This window comes from Coccinella septempunctata, chromosome X (genome assembly GCF_907165205.1).
Source record: "Coccinella septempunctata chromosome X, icCocSept1.1, whole genome shotgun sequence".
NCBI lineage: Eukaryota > Metazoa > Arthropoda > Insecta > Coleoptera > Coccinellidae > Coccinella > Coccinella septempunctata.
The window spans coordinates 5,267,125-5,281,293 of NC_058198.1; the positions used below are offsets into that span (position 1 = coordinate 5,267,125).

Genomic DNA, 14,169 nt, shown 5'->3' on the forward strand with positions numbered 1-14,169 from the left:
GTCCAGAACAGACAACCGATTAAGGGAAAGGCTCCCTTGGGTGGCGTTGAACAACTTCGGGAATTATAAAACTCGATTCCAATAGCCTGGAAGTAAATTCTCATCTTTAGATGGTGCTGTCAGAAAATCATATTTTGAATCGTATCATTGAGGGGTGAAATCTGCAGGAAGGGATTAGTGATTTCTTGAAACGGTTCCTTCCTCCTCTTGTCTCTAGATTAAATCGATCTCCAATGTTTCACGGCACCTATTCGATATTGGCAAAGAAAAAAAAAGGAGAAGAAGAAGCATACGACTCGCTTTTACTTAGATCACGAACGTTATCGGATAGTTCGGAACCATGATTCTATATTTGATATTCGAGAGGAATCAATCAGATGGAAAGTTCAATTTCAAACCGGAATGGAATTCAATTTTCCACAATGCGAATTTACGAATTGGCATCAAATAATGGTGTGTTGGTACTGGGAGATAACAACTACGGCGTAGAAGAGGAAGGAGATCCCAACAGCTAATTGCGTAGTTATTCGATTTGTTGAGCGAATGAGATGATAGAGCTGGAAGATCTTCACCGTTTTCACTCTTTTACTTTGTTTTCTTCCGCTGCCGTGGGTAATTATCCACACTCTCTACTATGGAGAGTAGAGAGAAGGAGAACGATCGCCGTACTAAAAATGTGTCTCCAAAAACGGGGAAAATAGGTGTCACTGCGATTACAACGGGTATCGATAAGGAGTGGGGATTCAAGCGTCAATTTGAAATGAACAGCCTTCATTTTATTTAAGGTTATGTGTCATCGTGGTTTTTCTGATGATTTTTCAAATACCTTTCTTCAAATCTATATTGAATATGAGTTCTCTGAATTATATGCAATAAAATGCAAGTCGAAATCAATGAAATTCAAAAGAAATCACTGTTCAAAAAAATTGTACCTACTTTTGTTTATCATTGTTTATTGAAAGCAGCTATGTTAGTTGGTTTACTAATCTTCAAAATTATATAAATCCGTAGTGAGGAGCAGTACACATCAAGACAACAAAAGGTAGCAGTCTCAGATTTATCACTTAGGTATTAGAGTAGATTCTTTTGCCAATACTCAGCTGAGAACCGATATAAACCATATATTATGTTATGCCAACAAAATTCTTCAAGAATATTTACTTCTGAACCATGTAGTTTTATTGGTTAAATATTCTAATTCAGAAGAGTCCACTTCTCACGAGGGATGACAATTTCGATTTCGTTTATAATGAATCCATCATCTTTTTGATATCTTCATCGCAAAAGTGCTCTTGACACACAAATTGATTGGGAGTTGATTCTTGAGATAAGGTTTTTTCCAATTTTCTCTCAAAAATGCTCTCGGAAATTTTATCTCTTCTCCTTTTCTTTCCGATGCCAAAACACTCTTATACTAGCGCACGCTTCAACATTTCACCATGGTCATATGTTGTTCTCTTATCAAAAATCGACAATAATAATATTCCTATCATCTGTCACCAGGGAAACAGTTCACTCAGCCAACGAGCCAACTACAATTTGATTTGTGTAAACAAAATTTTGCACTCTCGTGATGGCCAGCGCGCCTGTTGGCAAAAGCATGAACTACTACTATTGGTACATATTTTAGGGGACAAAAAATCTGTGGTCTCAAAGCAGCGATCGTTCTCCTTCTCTCTACTCTCCATACTCTCTACTTTGACGTGCTATATTCAACCTTTGGAATCGGGCAACAAATAAAAATCATAGAACCACTCTGGAACATTCCCACATCCTGTTGGGAAATCAGGATTGAAAAAAAATAAACTTTTTTCTTCTTTCATAGTCATTTCAGAATCGTACCTAAATTGAACTTTCCCGAATCGTTTTCGGATTGAAAAAAAACCAACCATCTTTTTTCCATTTTCTTCTTTCATATTTATTCATCAGGACCTTTTTTCATTATTTCAGGATCGTATCGATATGAGACGGCTTACGCATGTGAGGGGAAAATTCTGAAGATAGAATGTAAGGATGGTGAACTGATAAAGTTGATCAGGGCGAATTATGGTAGATTCTCGATAGCCATCTGCAACGACCATGGACATACGGACTGGAGTGTTAATTGTATGTCGCCTAAATCTCTGAGGGTTCTTCATGGCAGGTATGTTGTAAATTTAATATTAAAAAATGAATGTTGAACAAATATGGCTTTGGGAAATAGTGAAAATTTGTTGATTCAACTCGTGGAAATTCGTTTCCATAGAAGCTCTGTTATTTCATATCATCAAATATTCGCTTAATCCAGCCATTTTCATATCGACAAGCTTATTATTCGATCACACCAAACCACAGTTGATAATTCTTCGTAAATTTCAAATAATTGAAGAATTCTGAACTGCGATTTTTATTCTATTTCATCATACTCAAATCGAGTGGGAATATCATCGGAAAATGTTCACGGAATTTCCGATAATATTCTGCACTCGATTGCGTTTGTGACTAACATGATTTCATTTGTGACTAACTGTTTCGTATGTTCAAATTTTGTCGAGATCATCAACATGATTTCTTCGTTTTCATTCGAATCAGAAATTAACGTTTCGAGGTGAAATGAATCTCGAATTTTTCATGAATTTTCAATTTATTGAATATTTTCGAACAATGCGAGTCGGCTGATTACCGTGTATAATGCTTTTTTTGTGTTCGCTCATTCCACGTTTCTGTCAACAGTGTATGTTATACGAGTTACAACACATTGTGTTCCGTTTCTATGGGGGCGTGCTTTTGTTGCAAACGTTACAGAGCTTTTTTTGTTATGGTTGATTGTTTGAACTACTGAGAATCTTCCGATAACTGATTTCGGATTAACAGCATGTTCAATTCATAACTGATCTATAATTAATATGTGTTCCTTCTTGAATCTTTCTCACATCCGAAAGTGCCGCTTTTTTCCTGGAGATTTTTCAGCTTCTTTGTGCCTACAAATGCCTCAAAAGTTCTTCTTTAAAATAAAGTTTCATTTTCAGATGCGCTAACAGGCAAAACTGTACAATACCGATAAACTGTAGCGTTTTCAACGATGATCCATGCCCTGGCACTCCTAAATATTTAGAAGTTCATTATAATTGCGAGGGTTAGTTTATTTAATGTTTTTTTCTTTTTTTTTCTGCTTGCTTTCTTTTTTGAGTTCATATAACATACAATGTTGCCGGAAACGAGGAAGGATATTGTTTGTATTCGAATTCCTTGTTTCAACTCATTGATTTCATTCAGGTGTACGCAAAATCAAAACTGTAGCATACCAGCCTCCACTAGTATGTTTGGAGATCCTTGTCCAGGAACGCATAAGTACTTGGAGGCCCATTATCAATGTCTACCTGGTAAGTTACATAAAACATGCGAGAATATATTCGCGAAGTTCAACACATTTCGGAGATTATAATGATAATAATTAATGACAGTGCAACTCAGCTTTTCTTCTGGTTTGGGACATTTTTTCGATAAAAAGTCCACCATCGCTAGGTTACGTGCTGGATTACGCTTGATGGGGTCAGATAATCGAATAAAAACAAAGTTTTCTCGAAACCAAGACGTTTATCCCCTGAAAATATTGATCTCAAGATATGCCTAAGGGAAAAGGCAGCCATCGTAAAATAAGTGTAGAGGTTTTTTCTTTGGGGAAGGAGGCAGTTGAAAATAAAATGTTTTCGGCGAAAATAAATGTAGTGAAAGATGATCGTACAAAATATTTGGAAATTCATTATTCATATTATCTTCCGTTTTGATTAGGATCGGTTTTATTCCGAAAGTCATCAAAATTGTGTTCAGGGAAACTTGGTGTAAACATTTTAGGCTTTACAAATACCGCAAATCTATTCAGGAGAAGCTCTCGAACGTTTCTTTTCGTGAAACGTTCCAAAGAACTCCATCTCTCCGGGAGAATTCTTACATGCATACTACGTTCATTTTAAACGTAACCAATAAAACTTCTCGCAGTCAGAAGGGAGGATTGCTCTCAGAATAAAATAAAGACGTAATCGATTAAAATTCCCTACGGCTCTTAGATTTCATGAAAAAGTACAGTTCTATTTGGAGGAGAAATTCAGTTGTTCAGAACGTAAATAAAGTTCCAACGGAATTTCCAATTCCAAACTGTGTTCTCATTGTCTCTTTCATCCTTTGCCAGTATCGCCGTTTGCACTGTTCCGTGCCAAAATCATGCTCGAAAGAAATGATTTTCTTTCTCCCTTCCCACCCCCCTGCACGAACGATTTAAACAACTATTGATGGGAAAAGAGGGTCACTGTTTTTTATTCATCCCCTATGACCGGTACACCGAAAGAAGTTGAGCGAGCGAGAGCGAGGAATCTCGTAGTGATTTACTCGGAAGTTATTTTGAAGGGCGGCTTTTTCTCCCTCTCTCTTCCTCACCCCCCTTTTTCGTCTATTTCATCTGGATGGCGTCAATTCGTTAATTAGATCCCGACTGATGTCTTTCGGAGTTTGACTGGATTGAAAACTAGAAACCCCCCTTTTTATTCGAGCCTTCGCTCGCATAAAAGGCATGAGGACGCGTTTACAGTCCATGAATTACAACGAAGAAAAGATGAATGAATGTATACGGATTTTTAGCCTTCCCCGAACATTTTTCAGTCTTTATTTCGGATATGTTGAATGCTGTCGAAAGTATGCAGGCGCCAACAGGTGATTGGAGTTGTTCATGAAAACTAGAAAATTCAGAAAAGGTTCACTTTTTCTTCTTTATGTTTGTCTGCCCGGTGAGATGGAAGCATGGGTCGCCTAGCTGATGCTCTGGATGAAAAATGGTAGTTTTTTTATTATTATTCTGACCTGCTTGATATTATAACGTTTGCATCAATGGAACCTTGGGCAATGGAGATCATTATTGATCTCACAGCTCCTCTTCTTGTAGTAGATTAGCCCATGAGGCTGCTCTAAGGATATCCAGGAAAGGTACAGGTGATGAGGGAATGAGGAATCAGAGGTCGCACTGCAATGCAGCCCAGCCCCCCTCAAAAACCTAGGAGGATAACAATCTGTAGATCTGGGAGGCCATTCAAAAGATGCTCTTTCGTCTTATTGAATGGACGAGATTCAGGGGCAAAAATTGAGGGATAAATTTTATTAAATAACGTTCCAAAGAATTCATATTTCATGGTGCACTGAATTTGAATTCGATTTATTTCGAAGTATGCGTGAAGTTCTTTAGGCTTCGTTTCCATTCGCGAAATTGACGTTCATTAAAACGCGATGAAAGTACAACCACTCATACGTGTATAAGTCATTTAGAAAATGGTGAAATAAAACGTGCAATTGGTCTAATCAAGACGGAATTACTGCAACTTAAATTGCAGTAGGAAAATTTTTACGTCATTATATTCTCTTCTGGTGTGCGAGTAGATGTGATAAGTACGATTCCGGCCAGCTCTTACGAGCCACGATGGTAATATAACGAAGAAAATGGTGGAGGGAAGTGCTGTAATCATACGGATAGATTTGAACTAATAGACGATTTCATTTGATTCCAGCAATTGGTATATAAGAGCGCAATGTTTTTGGATAATTGTTCATTAACACTCACTCGATTGGATAGTATTTTGTCGAGGATGGAGGTAAAAAAAATTGATCACAATTGAAAATTAAAAACATGATCCACAATTTCTCTGTGTTGGTGATAGATCGATTATTGCGTACTTCAAAACACAGAAAAAGAAACGGAAAACAGTAAAATAAGGTATAACGACCCTCAATATTTATTGAAGTTAAAATTAGGAGGTTTATGTATTTTCCTAGAATCTTTCTTACCTTTTACATTTCTTCGATGCTGTCTCGAAGAAACCAAAATGCTATGCAAGTTGGACAGTTACCCAATAGTACCAAAAATGTCCTTAAGAACTTTCGGTAATTTTTTTTTGAATCCAAATATGATGGGTATCTTAGGACGCTTGAGGGATGAACAATGCTCATCAAAACAAAACATGCCTCCCTTCAAACAAATATGGACAGGTCGGTTGGGTTTCAAAGAAATTATGTTGTGTGTGACTAGTTACAAAGAGTTCCAGTTGAGACATCCTGTATATTACCTCTAGGGACTGTTGAATTTGACACGGGTTATTGTATAGCATAAGCTGTTGCAGCGAAGAAGTGAATCATATTTTAAAGCTTCTTATGTATTATTAGAGAAACACCTCGGATTAGTTCCAAGAACGCTATTCATCGATGTGTACCACTGCGAGCAGGCGCAGCGGAGCTTGGAATATTCCCGTTTTCGGTCGAAATTGGTATACCTGAGCGGTGTAATCATGAAGCAATAAAATGCAAATGATTCATTACGTTCCTTTTCGTGGTTGATACCCGAAAGAGAGACGATTCAATTTGGCAATAACCGTAGTATAAACACGTGAAAACGTGTTTAACTTCTTCGATTTTACAAGACGCAAATTGTCGCCGAAACCAGTTAACAGCAAGACGAACCCCGATCTCTGGAAGTACTTGCGACTACGATAACTGGTTCATTGAAAATTTATAGACATTGTTAATGAATCGATTATGAATTTCCACCATATTACACCAGTGAAACTTGTTCGAAATACTTCGCTGACACGTCATAAATACGTTATGAAAGTGCAGTCTTGTCGTCTGGAATGGGTTTGCAATGAATCCACCTTTACCATGAAATTCAATTTAATGCACTGCGATCTGTCACAGAAACTAGACACACCTTTCGATGTTTCTCAAACGGAGACAACTTCTGCCCCAAATCTTATACCTTCGTAGGTTTATGAGAGCACCTGGCTTCATCTTGGACCTTCCCATTCGTTTTCATTATACAGGGTGGGTGAAAAATACACATTAGGGGTACGAATGAGTCTAACAGAAATTCGTTCAACGTCACTATGCTTCAGTTCATTCCTATTTTCTTCTTTTGAATTTTTCCCGGCGATTTTTAAAGAAGTGAAATTACTCGCGTCAACCTTCTTTCTCAGGAAAAATTACAGAAAAAATGGAAATCAATAATTTCAGATGTTAATGGACGGTTCATATTTTATGATTAATTCTCCAGTGTTCTTCATCGTAATCGATAATTCTTCAGAATAATATTACTCGTTTCGATTACTATTTTATAGGTAAACATCGTTGACGCACTAATTATTTAACGACTTTTTATAGTGGCAGGACTTTAATGCAGCTGATTGATAATTAATAATTCAACTGTTGGATATCCTCTGAAAATGTCTCGTAATTTGTCATTCTGTTTGTTCCCCTTTCAACGTCATTAAACTGATTGAACATTGTGGGTTCTGTTCATCATGCGAATTCTTGTTGTTGTTGTTGATTTATCGAAAAATTACTTTGGATAAATGGGCAAAACTTAATGTAATTCGTAGTTTTCCAATCTCCGAGTAGATAATGGAAAAAAAAAGAACTTCTCAACGTCGTAACGATATCGATAATAAAAATGAAGGAGAGGTGAAAAAAATCTGTTGCTGAATACAGAAGATTGTTGTATATTGTGAAATGGATACCCTCTTCGTTTGAATGTGAATTCTACTCGCACTTGACGGGTTTTTTAAGAGCTGTAACACCACGGGTAGGAGGCGGTCCTCAGGTACATGCGATGGCATCCGTTACTTTTGTGTGTACGTTCACCTCATGTCATGAACCAAAGGTGGCAACTGTGGAATTCCTACCACGGAATGAAGACGTATTTCTCCTAGCGTTCTAAATCGAAGCTACTCATCTAATTACATGTTTAGCGGCATTTCGTCCTGAGACAGGGGATTTTTGGTATTATTTCGTATTACGGACCTCTAAATTTCATATCATTATGCGAGGTGAGAAAATTGAAATAATTTAATCCGTCAGGAATAGCAATCTCCGTTGGAAATAATGGGTCTTTTGTTAGGCCGTCTGCGGGGCATTTCCATTGCGAGAGTGAAGGTAATTACCCATCCACACAAATAGAAGATGAGTACAGTGTGTACGAATTTATTCATTATTATTAACATTTAGTTCGAAGTGCCTAAAAACAATAATTTGCTATTGTATGCAGATTATATGGATGCATTGTATTGTAGTGAAAATGTTCAACAGTCAGTGCCGTCGGTGCTTATAATTTATCGCGATGGCTTTCTCTCCTCATAATTCCTCTCCTATTTGGATATCGAGACCCCTCAGAAATGTTCAAGTTAACGGAACCATGGCCATTACCGACCGATCGATTCATTCTTTCTCCTGAAGAATAGGCCTATGGAAGAAATGCTTCTTTTCGGTGGACCATCAGTTGGCTTCCTTTTGAATTTGTCGTGAATCATTTTCCAACGATATTTTTTGGTTTCGTTGTCCAATTTCGATATCCAGCACGACATTATATGATAACACAGCAAAAAATCCAAAGGAGTTGAATCACAGTAGCTCAGTGGCCAATTCACCTCCCCAAACTGGATCTTAGATTGTAGATTTTTAAGGAGGTAATGTTTCACTGCGACCTTAAGATCTATTGTGCCGATATGTCGTCTACAGCTCGCCTTCCAGTTCCAGAGTTCTAATGAACTCAAAAATTCATGGAGATTACTTCCACGGTGCTGCAAGTCTCTCGTCCAAAGCATTTTTTGCGTTGGCTCGCGATGGGGAGGCATTCTATCACCAGGTGATTTGGAGTTTCATCATCCTCCCCATAGAATCTGCAATGGTCAGTTTCTGCTAGACCCATTCCCATAGGGTGCTTCCTGACAAGTTGAATTTTGGATGGTTTCAATGAAATTTCCTGATTTTATTTCAGGTTCAGTGGGTAGCCAATGGAACCTCCTGAAATATTCAATATTTCAATAACTATCATCTTGAAATCAATCGTTTCAATAACGAGAGCTAAGGAAACCGAGGAAAATTCAGTTTTTGCAGAGGAGATTAGGAAAGATTCGAAAAATCTAGAAGCGATTGACGTTGAAATTATAAACGGCTGTGTGAATTTTCCAGCATTTTCTTGTTCAAACAATCCCGCCATGTCGTGCTGACTTAAGGTCCGTTTATCACAACATGAGATCTTTCAATTAGCTTTCTTCAGCAAGGTATCAACCTAAATTATTCAAAAAATCAGCTCGATCATCGGGTGACGTGATGACGAAAAGGGTTGTCCCTTATTATTATTGACAAATTTTCCAACACTTTTCATGCGGCGAATGGGGGTTTTAATCGTTTTTTTTTCCTCCGTAGCTACCACGACCACAACAACTAACCGACCCAGTCCACCATGGCTCATAACATCCCAACCGCCGATGTGGAGCACGATAAAGCCGACGTCGAGGCCGGTGGTGATACCGGTCAATCCGAAGAGTTCCAGGGGGCCACCGTTGAAAACTTCGACAATTCCTAGCACTGTAACTACCAGCACGACTACAGTCCCGCCACCACTTCAACCGCTTCCAGACGAAGATGTGTTCGGCAAAAATGACAACTTCAATCCTTTACCGGAGGAAATAACCACCATCTCTTACACCACCTTCGTACCGAAGAGGATTAGTCGTGAGTAGTTCAATGAAGTATAGAATTGTGGAATGACGAGAGTGCTGTGCACGTTCTCTGCGGCAGACCGAAGTAGTTTAGTCCTCTCACAGTATTTAGGCTTTCCTACCTAAAGATAAAGCTGTATGATGGGATTCAGCTTATTTTGAGCCGTCATGAACCTTATCTGCTGCATTGACCTAGCCAGCTGGTCGGCAGTCTCTAACTGTGAAATAAAATCTCTCAAATTTCAGCCGAATCAACGATACCCAACTCCTACGTACCATCGCCGAGCGTCCTTCCATTTTGGAACGATAAGTCCGAGTATCTGGATTACTGCACGCCCATGAACATGCGTACCATATTCTGGAATTGGACCAGGGTCAGAGACATGAACATCCAACCATGTCCTGGAGGCACAACCGGCTACGCCAAATGGCGCTGTATAGAAACGGAGAACGGACCATCCTGGTATCCGGATACGCCAGATCTGAGCGCTTGCAGGTCCGTATGGTTGACCAGTTTGGAGCAGAGGATCCAGAACGCGAACGGCAAGGATCCGTTGCTGGCTATCACCAACGATTTGGCCCAGGTGACGAGTAGCAAGACGCTGTACGGAGGCGATATGATGATAACGACGAAGATCATAAAAACGCTGACTCGCAAGATGTCCCAGGATATCCTGACTTTCGCCGATCACACTCAACGCGAAACTTTCGTGACTGAAATGCTCAACCACGTCGTGAAGACTAGCAGCAACCTGCTCGACGCTTCTCAGCACCCGTCTTGGACCGACCTCAGTTACGAGGAACAGATGCGTGTCGCTACATCGCTGCTGATCGGTCTCGAGGAAAACGCTTTCCTCCTGGCGAATACCGTGATCCACGTAATCGGTAATAAAACCTTCGACCAACAGGTTAAAAATATACGTAAGTTTTCCCATCTTTTCATCCCCTTTGTACAAAACTAAACCACTCTCCTCCTTCCAGGGTTATCAGTGATAGTGTTAGAGATAAAACAGATATCCTCGGAGAGATATCCTGGAGGGTATCCTTGGAGTTCAGAAAACGACTCCATACTTCTTCCGCAAGGGGCTTTGTTGGATAACAGTGATGGCGAATTAGTAAGACTAGTGTTCGCCTCCTTCAATCGTTTAGATGAAATTCTACAGTGGCGTCCCGACCATTCGGACACAATAGCAAACAAGAACGTTAGCAAGGTTCTGAACAGCAAAGTGATCTGCGCTAGTTTGGGTAAAGGAAGGCATATCCAACTGAAGGAACCTGTATCGTTGACCTTTAAACATATCCATACGGAGAACGTGACCAATCCATCCTGCGTCTTCTGGGATTATTCCATGAACACTTGGTCCAACGAGGGTTGCAATGTGGAATTCTCGAATACTACCCATACGATATGTCAGTGTAACCACTTGACGAATTTCGCTGTGCTTATGGATGTTCAAGCTATACTGTTGCCAATTCCCCACCAGATAGCTCTACAGATTATAACTTATGTTGGTTGTATCATATCCATTATCTGTTTAGTGTTAGCTGTTATAACTTTCCAAATCTTCAGAGGATTGAAGGTGAGACTCTCTTTAAACCAAACGATCGTGGAAACACTAATATGTATATTGAATATTTCAGAGTGATCGCACCACCATCCATTGTAATCTATGTTTGTGTCTATTGATAGCCGAATTCTTGTTTCTGCTTGGGATAGAACAGACTGAAAATAAATTAGCCTGTAGTATTGTAGCTGGTGCGCTACAGTTCTTCTTCCTGAGCGCATTCGCGTGGATGTTCTTCGAAGGTATGAGGTCGAAATAATAAAATATTTCCCGATAAACTTCACTTTTGGCATTTTTCAGGATTCCAGCTGTATGTCATGCTGGTAGAGGTGTTCGAAGCCGAAAAATCCAGACTAAGGTGGTACTATCTCTTCGCATATGGTATACCTACCATTATAGTTTTGACTTCAGCGCTGATATATCCTCAAGGATACGGAACGGAAAACTTCTGCTGGCTGAAAACTGAAAATTACTTTATTTATAGTTTTGTGGGACCTGTGATTGTTGTTCTTTGTGTAAGTTAATCACAATCGTCGAAAAAGTTCAAAATTTCATTCAACCATTTTCTGTTTCAGTTGAATGTTGTTTTCCTGACATTAGCGATAGTGAAGATGTGTATCCACGCAAACAATTCCGTTTCGATTAAGAATAAGGAACATTCCAGATTGGCCAGTACCAGGTAATGAGATGTTTAGTTTATTAGTTTCAACAATTCTTGATTGATTAAATGTTGCACTCGCTAGCATGCGACATTTAAAAGTATCCTCTTATAGTGTTGAATGGTTTTTGACTGGAATTTTGAAAGGAATTTTTTGAGTACATATAAGTATGGTTGTATTTATCGGTTATGGTGTTAAAAAAAAAAATTTTGAGCAGAGTGTGTCGATTTCTAACATTAATCTTCTCTCTTGCATGGCGGTCTTATCCTATGGTAGTGGAAAGGAAGAAAATGCACTGTCAACCAAATTTCAAGCTAACTTGTAAGATAATTCTGTCTCTTCTTGAAATTAGCACTTAACTTTCAATAGATTGTAGTTTGATTTCTCTATTTATTGCATGCTTCAGTCTCTGTTTGCTTTAGTCGATTTATGGTACGATATTTGATCAGAGGGCAGAATCTGATTTATTCGATTTTTTTAGGGTATGGCTGAAAGGTGCCATTATACTAGTATTCCTGTTAGGTTTAACGTGGACATTCGGATTCTTATACGTCAGTAAGGAATCGGTTGCCGTAGCCTATGTCTTTGCGTCGTTGAATTCGCTTCAAGGATTCTTCATATTCCTGTTTCATTGTGTCCAAAATGAGAAGGTAAGTCTTGGATGATATGTCCAGTAAACTTGTTCAATTCTTAACTGTTACTTTGTTGCTTTAGGTGCGAAAAGAGTATAGAAAGTTCATAAGGAGACACTCTTGGCTGCCAAAATGTTTGCGTTGCTCAAAATCAGGCGCCGGTGCCAGTAGCAGTAGTGGTAGCTCTGGTATGGCGAAGGAGAGAAGGACGAGCCTGTACGCTGGATCGAACGGAAATCCATCTGGTTCTCACAGCCATTCGACGGACTCGCCGCATGGAGCTAGTGTGGGTACCAACAATATAGTCATCTCGAATAATCTTAATAATGCGCGACCTACTGCGCTAGTTCAGGTTCTGACTAGAACCGACCTGAACAATGCTAGTACCACCACTACCAACCACAGTCGACAGCATAATGCGGCGCAACAAGGTACAGCCAGTAGCAATCGCTCTAGAAGGGCAAATTTTGTTCTGTAATCTCATCTTAAGCTTTGTGTCCGTTAAATTTTAATTCTGAGTGCTTAATTTCCAACTGGGGCCGCTTTACTAACTCCTGTGTGGTGCTGTGGTGGTGCGTGCATTGGCACCCCTCTCTTAGCATGTGTCTCCCTCCCTCCCCACGAAAATCTGTGGTAAGACCTGGTACTAACGCTTATTTTCATGCTTACCGTTTGGTACAATCCAAGCAAACACTCAGGTGAAGGCTTAATCTGTTACAGTTACAACGGGGGTGGAATTCGCGCAGTTGCAGCAACGTCAATCGTGTAGCAAAAACCCCTGTGCCCACATCTACATCGGGCACCATGGCTGCTACACTCTGTCGTCCCCCACCTTCGATCCCGTCTCCTCCTTTAGAAGCCCCAAACACTTCCACCCTTCCCTACATACGAAATTTCTATAACAACTCCTCGCCTGTAATAAGCAACTTGACTAAATCGGCTTCTTCATGGGGACCGCTCCACAAACCCCTACACTGGAAGGTGCGTAGTAGTCTGTGCTTGTTTCTTCTTAGAATTAACTTTCTTCTACTTTATTGCATAATAGAGCATTAGAACTGGGCCAAATGACCATACTAACATTTGCTGTGATCTATTGAATGCACCTCAGAAACTTATGAAACAATTTCTGCCCTAACATATATAGCTTGAGATATTAATACGAACAGAATTCTCAACTTTATCTTCGCAACCTAATCAAATATCTATATTTCTTTTAACCTGTCCCCATTGTATTTTTCTGCGGATATTTCTATCGAAGCGAAAATTTGGTATTTTAATTGAAATTTGTGAAATTGAAGTATCGAAAGCCCTAAGACTATCGCGAATTGTTTTCAATTTTATCTTGGGAGTACATTCATAAAAATAATCTGATGGGAGTTTCCGAGATCGCATAATTAGAGGCATGATTTAGCAAACTATCAATTCGTTTACTTGTCGAAATAGGTTTTTGATGATTCAAGTCATTACATGATGGTCAAAGAATTGGAATATGTTGAAAACTTGTGATTATTTTTTTCGTTCGACGCATTGTATACATGGAATCACTTTTAAAAAGGAGGGATGCTTTGTTCAAAGGATGACGTTCTTGAGCGGTCCCCACATTAATGAGCATTTTGTGCGCTTTTCATGAAGAGCATGAATCATACTTATTTTTCACATATTTGAATTTAATTCAGCATTGAATGAACTTATTGTCAGCTATCTTGGGACGCTGCAACTTTGCAACAAAGCACAGCAAAATAATTTTTAATGATTTCTTCTTTGAGCAATTTTTATTAGTTTAATCGCTTGTATTTCGTTA

The 14,169-nt window shown here is 39.2% G+C and overlaps 1 protein-coding gene across 17 annotated transcripts in view; it reads left to right on the plus strand.

The window, feature by feature from the left end:
- LOC123322257 (latrophilin Cirl) overlaps positions 1-14,169 on the plus strand; it is a 137,692-nt gene that overhangs the window by 120,041 nt on the left and 3,482 nt on the right. For 12 of the 17 annotated variants that reach the window (XM_044910178.1, XM_044910175.1, XM_044910184.1 and 9 more), the window contains 12 exons: positions 1,951-2,143; positions 3,256-3,362; positions 9,217-9,525; positions 9,759-10,433; positions 10,494-11,092; positions 11,154-11,319; positions 11,378-11,592; positions 11,653-11,756; positions 12,013-12,057; positions 12,218-12,386; positions 12,451-12,654; positions 13,089-13,349. In XM_044910178.1, coding sequence (XP_044766113.1) covers positions 1,951-2,143; positions 3,256-3,362; positions 9,217-9,525; positions 9,759-10,433; positions 10,494-11,092; positions 11,154-11,319; positions 11,378-11,592; positions 11,653-11,756; positions 12,013-12,057; positions 12,218-12,386; positions 12,451-12,654; positions 13,089-13,349 — 3,047 coding nt within the window. Of the gene's footprint in view, positions 1-1,950; positions 2,144-3,008; positions 3,116-3,255; positions 3,363-9,216; positions 9,526-9,758; positions 10,434-10,493; positions 11,093-11,153; positions 11,320-11,377; positions 11,593-11,652; positions 11,757-12,012; positions 12,058-12,217; positions 12,387-12,450; positions 12,800-13,088; positions 13,350-14,169 lie in introns of all 17 variants that reach the window. The other 5 variants (XM_044910182.1, XR_006539109.1, XM_044910189.1 and 2 more) reach the window with 5 other exon arrangements.